Raw genomic sequence first — 7,123 nt, forward strand, 5'->3', positions numbered from 1 at the left:
GTGGCAAGGTCTGTAGGCCAAGAGAAGAGCACCATGGTCCTTCTGTTGTTAGGGGTCATTAGGGCGAACCGTCCAGAAAAAGATGGTTGACCTGCTGAGGCTATAGAATGGCCCAGCTGTGAGAGGGTTAACAGGTTCTCTGAGTTATGTAAGCCGTCATCCCTGTCCATATGTTGGAACTTCACCATTCAGGCCTTATCTGTAGCTGGGGCTGAGGGCTGATTGCTCTCCTGTCAGGCAATCGGCTGCAGGAATGGCAGGAATGTGAGGGGGGATTGGAAGACCCACAGGAGGGAATAGGGCTGTACTATCCCCTGTGCGGGTCTCTTGTTGCCTGCCTGGCCTGTCGGATTAACCCCTTCTCCACCTAACCAGCTGACGCCTATGCTTTTCCCTAGATCTACACTATGGATGTGTCTCCTACACTGCATTGGGAGGACAGGGACAATCTGATTGCTATAGGAAGCCAGACAGCATCCATCTTGTACTAGTCTGACTTCTTAAAAGTGGAATCTGATTGGTTGTGATGGGTGCACTTAGCATCGCACTGTTTGCTTCTGTTTTGCCCATAGCAGGAACGTAAAACCTGCACTAAAAAAAAAAAAAAAAGAAATTCATAATAATAAAAATTCAAAAAAATCATTAAAAATCCATAAAAATTGTTGAAAAAAATAATAAATTCTTAAAGAACTCATAACTAGGCGTCTGTCTCTTAGTAGTGTAATAAATGTCAGAGCTTGAGACAGATTCATGTGCGGATTGGAGAATGATGTGTTCAAATCGGTTGCGTCTCTGACAGAACAGCCGCACACAGCAGTTGTACAGAACAAGCAAACACAATTAAAATAGTTCTAAAGGCTGAAGGTTTTTTTTTACCTGAATGCATTCTCTGCATTCAGGTAAAAAAGACTTTTAGGTGCAGCTTCCCCCAGCACCCCCCCCCCCCCCCCCATATCGGTCCAGTAGCAGCGCTGCTCTCTCAATCTCCCTTTTTTGCTGGATTCAGTTGGTTCATTGGTTCCCGCTGCTGTCAATCAAATCCGGTGATAAGGGAGCGAGGGGTGGGGCTGTCAATAGACCCTCAGTGTGTGGCTGAGGAGCAAGCCCGCATGAGTACCCCCCATAGCAAGCGGCTTGAAAGTGGGGGGTATTTGAGGGCAGGAGGAGCCAAAAGCACCCGCAGGGGAACTCAGAAGAGGAGAATAGGGGGGGCTCTGTGCAACACCATTACACAGAGACAGTAAGTATAATAAAGAAAGAGAGACTTTAACACATAGAAGAGCTCTTACTATACTCCACGTTTCTTACATCTGATATAGCAGTATACTTTATTGAATCTGTCACAGTAGTACCGGCAGACAATAAATTTGTTACTACTTGAATTTGGCGCATATAAGGCCCCTTTCACACTGGCGATCCGATCCGCCTGTCGGTTTTTCAGGTGGACCGGATCGGATGCTCCATGCATCCCATGGGGCAGCAGGTGTCAACGGAGACATTTCCGCTGACACCCGCTGCTATCTGATTCCGATCCTGTCTGTGAAATATGGACGGATGGAAACCCTATTTTCCATGCACCTGGAGGATCGGATCGAATCGGATGAGAATGGACAGGGGGTCCGTTCTCATCCGATCTCCCATAGAGGACAGCGGGGATCTGACAGATCCATCTCAGCACACAGCTGTCATCCGCCTGCTCAGCTGGGAGAGGCAGGTCGATCCCCCGCTGAGCATAACGGGCTCCGTCGGGTGCACCGCCCGTGTGAAAGAGCCCTAACGTTATATTCTAATTAATTGGTTGCGCAGCTTCTGACAGCATCCACACCACCAGTAATGTGGCGAATAATAAGAGATTAGCTCAGAAGTCCTCCGAACTCATCTTTAACCTTAACTCTCACTTTTTTGCTCTCCAATGAGCTACAGGTGGCTGGATCCGTGTCTGGGCTGCAACCTGCGAGGTGTGGGGCAAGGACTAACCAAGCCCGCAGCTCATAGTTGTTAAAAAAAAAAAAAAAGAGGCCAGAGTTTAGGTTAGCGATGACTTAGGAGAATACCCAAGCTCATTTTTTGTTGGAAATGCCTTATTAAATCGCCCCGACAGTCTAAGGACTCATTCTTACATGTGGCAGCCCTTGCCACCCCTCTGAAAATCATTCACAATGGATCATCTTCTAATAGGCAGTTGGCAGGCAGCTGGGTGGAGATATTTCGCCTCCTCACTGCCTGTTTTAAACCTGAAAATGTGACTTGAATGGGTCTTGTTAAGGGCCAATTCACACTCCCTTGAGCTAAAATGCATGTACATTTCCACCAATTTAGATCCGTGTTAACGCATGCTGATATCCATTGACATACATTTTGACGTCCGTTGACATACATTTTTCATTTTAGCACAACGCAATGTTATATTGTGAAAAGGACACATTGGAAATTGTTGCACAGATATCCTTCTGTTGATCTGTGTTTTTTACAGCTGCGTTAAGCGCACTGGTGTGAATTGGCCCTTAGTGGGCATTGGTTTGAAAAGCATTGCGACCTTTGCATGTGTATAGACCTGAGGGTCTGAAAGCCCTTGTTTACCACTTGCCAACCGCACTATAGCCAAATGACGGCTACAACATGGCCGTCCAGTTCTGGGAGGGCGGCTATTGATGTCCTCCCAGAACCGCACACCCGATGTGCTCTGTGTTCGGGGTAAAGGGACAATCACAGCAGCCATTTACTACGTAGTCAGCTGTGTCCAATCACAACTGATCACGATGTCAACACGTTTGCCGGTTATCGGCATTCCTTTCCTCACGCTGTGACAGAGGAGAGCCGGTAAACTGCAAGTGTGAAAGAGAACATCTACACTGATAATCAGGGCACTGATCATCAGTGTCCTGATTATTAGTGCTGCCTATCAGTACTGACTATTAGTGCCTCCTCATCAGTGCAGCCAATCAGTGCCACATCATCAGTTCAGCCTCATTAGCGCACATCTGTGAAGGAGAAAAATTATAACAGAAACTAAGAAAAAAGTTTTTTCTCTTACGTTCATTAACAGACACAGCTCCTGTCATTCTTGACCATTGGGTTATGCTGCCCCCTACAAGAGTAGGACACTAGGCAGAAAAAAACTTCTGGCTACACCCATGGGCAGTCCCAGGGAGTATACTCCCTCTTCCTGCTATAGTCATTCCGTTATTTTCTGCCTAGTCTGGAGTAAGGACCTAGTTCCTTGCTGGGATCTTTGGTCCTGGCAAAATTTTTAGATAGGAATTTCTTTTCCTCCCGGATTTTTCCAGTGAGATTTACAATCAACTGCCGGACTGGGCGATGGGCTGCATACTCTAGATCCCCAAATAAAGTTGATTTTACCCTCTGGAGGTGGCGAGTGGTTCCAGAACATTGCTGTGAGTTGGGAGAAGTTACATTGTAATCATTAGACCTCTGTAAGATTTACCACTCTTCATGACCAGGCCATTCTTTGCGATATGGCACTGCGCTACTTTGACAATAGCGACGCTGTACCCAAATAAAATTTGTTCTTTTTTTTCCCACAAATAGAGCTTTCTTTTGGTGGTATTTGATATGCTCCGCGTTTTTTTTTTTTTTTTCCCCATAAACAAAAAAAGACTAACAATTTTAATGAAAAAAAAAAGTATTTTTTACTTTCTGCTTTAACCACTTTACCACCGGAGGATTTTGCTGTCTTACGCCCAGGCCACTTTTTGCGATTCGGCACTGTGCGACTTTAACTGACAATTGCGCGGTTGTGCGACGCCGTACCCAAACGAAATTTATGTCCTTTTTTTCCCACAAACAGAGCTTTCTTTTGGTGGTATTTGATCACCTGTGCGATTTTTACTTTTTGCGCTATAAACAAAAAAAAAAGCGTAAATTTTGAAAAAACAACAATATTTTTCACATTTTTTTATATGAAATTCCCCCCCAAAAAAAATGTAAAAATCAAAATTTTTTTACATTTTTGGCCAATTTGTTTTCTGCTACCTATGTTTGGTAAAAAAATTCACAATAAGCGTATTTTGATTGGTTTGCGCAAAAGTTATTGCGTTTACTAACAAAGGGAATGATTTCTGACATTTTTGGTGTTTTTTTTTTTAACGCGTAATGGCGGCGATCTGCGATTTTTTTTTTTTGCGGGACTGCGACATTGCGGCGGACAGATCGGACCCTTGACTGACATTTTTGACACTTTTGGGGGTACCAGTGACATTACTGCAGTAATCAGTGCTATAAATATGCACTGTTACTGTAAAAATGACACTGGCAGGGAAGGGGTTAATTTTATTGATCGGATCGCATAGGTGTGAACACTAGGGATCGACCGATATAGTTTTTTCATTGCCGATACCGATATTTTGGTCATTGCGTATCGGTATCGGCCGATATTTTCATACATTTAAAAAAATATATATATATTTTTTTTTTACTTGACAGGTACTCTTGTGGAGGGATCTGGGAGTCTAAAAGACCCCAAACTCCTCCTCTGCACTTAAAAGCATTCAAAACGCCAAGTTTGGCTTTTTTGAATGCTGTCATTTTTTTAAATTTGGCGCAGAGTACCCGGAAGTGATGTCATGACCGACATGGAGACCCGATCAGAACTGACTGCGGCTTTGATCGGGTCTTCGGCGGCCGTGCAGGTAGGATGCCTGGGTCTCCCGGTGGGACGGGAGACCCGGGCGAGCCACGGAAGGCGGCAGGAGGGGGGGGGACGTCCCCTCCCGCTCCTTGTAATGACAGCCGAGCGGCTTCTCAGCCGCATTGGTTGTCATTACAAGACAGCCGACCGTCGGCTATGGACGCCGGTATCGGGGTGATGCCTCTAGCTGCAGGCATCACTCCGGTACAAGCACATTCCCGAAATATCGGTAATGTCGGTCACCTCAGGGGCCGATTCCAATATATCGGGGAAAAGTGCATATTGGCCCTCAATATATCGGCTTTGCCAATAATTGGTCGATCCCTAGTGAATACAAAAATAGGTTTGTTCCCCTAGTGGTGGGACTTTTCAGGAACTCAAAAATTTAACAAAATATAATATACAAAAATATTTTATTAGAAATATGATACATTGGTTAATAAAAGGCAAACAGTATGTGTTACATTACACATGATGCAGATGATAATTGTACTATACAGCAGGAAGAAACCCAACGCGTTTCAAAGTAAACACTTCTTCTTCAGGGGTAAGTATGACCTTATAATGGCAAGTCTGACCTTATAGTGGCAAGTCTGACCTTATAGTGGCAAGTCTGACCATATAGTGGCAAGTCTGACCATATAGTGGCAAGTCTGACCTTATCGTGGCAAGTCTGACCTTATCGTGGCAAGTCTGACCATATAGTGGCAAGTCTGACCTTATAGTGGCAAGTCTGACCTTATAGTGGCAAGTCTGACCTTTATAGTGGCAAGTCTGACCTTTATAGTGGCAAGTCTGACCATATAGTGGCAAGTCTGACCTTTATAGTGGCAAGTCTGACCATATAGTGGCAAGTCTGACCTTATAGTGGCAAGTCTGACCTTATAGTGGCAAGTCTGACCTTATAGTGGCAAGTCTGACCATATAGTGGCAAGTCTGACCTTTATAGTGGCAAGTCTGACCTTTATAGTGGCAAGTCTGACCTTGTAGTGGTAAGTCTGACCTTGTAGTGGCAAGTCTGACCTTGTAGTGGCAAGTCTGACCTTGTAGTGGCAAGTCTGACCTTGTAGTGGCAAGTCTGACCTTGTAGTGGCAAGTCTGACCTTGTAGTGGCAAGGTATAGTAAAAGGCTTGTGATTAGTATATATCAAAATGTTCAACATTTTGATATATACTAATCACGAGCTTATTGTTATCTGCTATAGAAAAACCACTATAAGGTCAGACTTACCCCTGAAGAAGAAGTGTTTACTTTGAAACGCGTTGGGTTTCTTCCTGCTGTATAGTACGATTATCATCTGCATCATGTCTAATGTAACATATACTGCTTGCCTTTTTTTTAACCCATGTATCATGTTTCTAATAAAATATTTTTGTATATTATATTTTGTTAAGTTTTTGAGTGCCTGAAAAGTCCCACCACTAGGGGAACAAACCTCTTTTTGTATTTCAAAAATGGGATGTGGCATTATTATCAGGGCTTCCGTTGAGAGCAAGCCCTAGTGAACACCCATGCGATCCGATTCTGGTGCGGACCAAAAAAAAAAAAGGGTCCGGTGCCACTTTGGTCCAAATTCAGCCGTGCAATCTGTATGGCTGAATTCGCATTGAACAGATATCGCATGTGATTTGCACAGCAGTGCGGTGCGAGTTGCATGCAATGTCTGACATCACATGTGTGAACCGGCACTTAGTTTCAGTTTAGTTTTGCTTCCCCCCGCCTGTATTCTTTTATGGTATGTTCTGGTTTCACAATAAAGGTTACACACTTTTCATGAGCAACAATAAAGTTATCTATAAAAAAACAAATCATAGCTGTAGATATCAAAGCGCTGAAAGTAGAAATCTGCAGTTTGGAAGATTGCTGAAATATCTATAAATGTTTATTAGCAGCTCCTGCCTCCAGCATCAATAAATCACGTTGTCTTCACTGCCTTATCCCTTCCCCTCCCCCCCCTCTCCAGGTCAGAATGCATCAATAAATTCGCCAGCGTCTTTGGCACCATGCCCCTGAAGGTGGTGGAGCACCGGGCAGACCCCGTCCTGTACAAAGACGACTTTCCCGAGAAGCTAAAGAGTTTCCCCAACATCGGCAGCTTGTGAAGGGGAGATCGGCGTGCCCCCCCTCTCTGATGACATCACAGTGCACCCTACGCACGAGCTTCATCCATCGTTCTCCTTCCAGTGCATCTCAAGGACTTCCTTAAGAGACGTTTTCGGAGGTTATTTATGTACACAGCCAGCTTTATAGTATCTGGAGAACATCTGTTGGCTTCTTCACACCCCAAGAACTCTTGGTAACAGTTTTTGCCCGTTGAAGTTGCGCTCACGTGTCACAAAGCCAAGGGGGAGGAGTTACTGTAAAATGCGGTTCTTTGCCTTTTGGAAATTGCCAGTATTGCCCAATTTGCCTTCACAAATCTGATAACAGATTCTGGCGGCAAAAAAAAAAGAAAGCCTTTGCATTATTGTTTC

General features: G+C 44.4%; 1 protein-coding gene across 2 annotated transcripts in view; it reads left to right on the plus strand.

The window, feature by feature from the left end:
- The window catches only part of EXT2 (exostosin glycosyltransferase 2), a 138,791-nt gene extending 131,977 nt beyond the window's left edge, over positions 1-6,814 (plus strand). For both annotated transcript variants that reach the window (XM_082270307.1, XM_082270308.1), the window contains exon 14: positions 6,613-6,814. In XM_082270307.1, coding sequence (XP_082126433.1) covers positions 6,613-6,751 — 139 coding nt within the window. In that variant the 3' untranslated portion in view covers positions 6,752-6,814. The remainder of the gene's footprint in view (positions 1-6,612) is intronic.
- Positions 6,815-7,123: the final 309 nt, after the last annotated feature.

This window comes from Pelophylax lessonae (assembly GCF_965119305.1).
Source record: "Pelophylax lessonae genome assembly, chromosome: 10".
NCBI classification, from domain to species: Eukaryota; Metazoa; Chordata; class Amphibia; order Anura; family Ranidae; genus Pelophylax; species Pelophylax lessonae.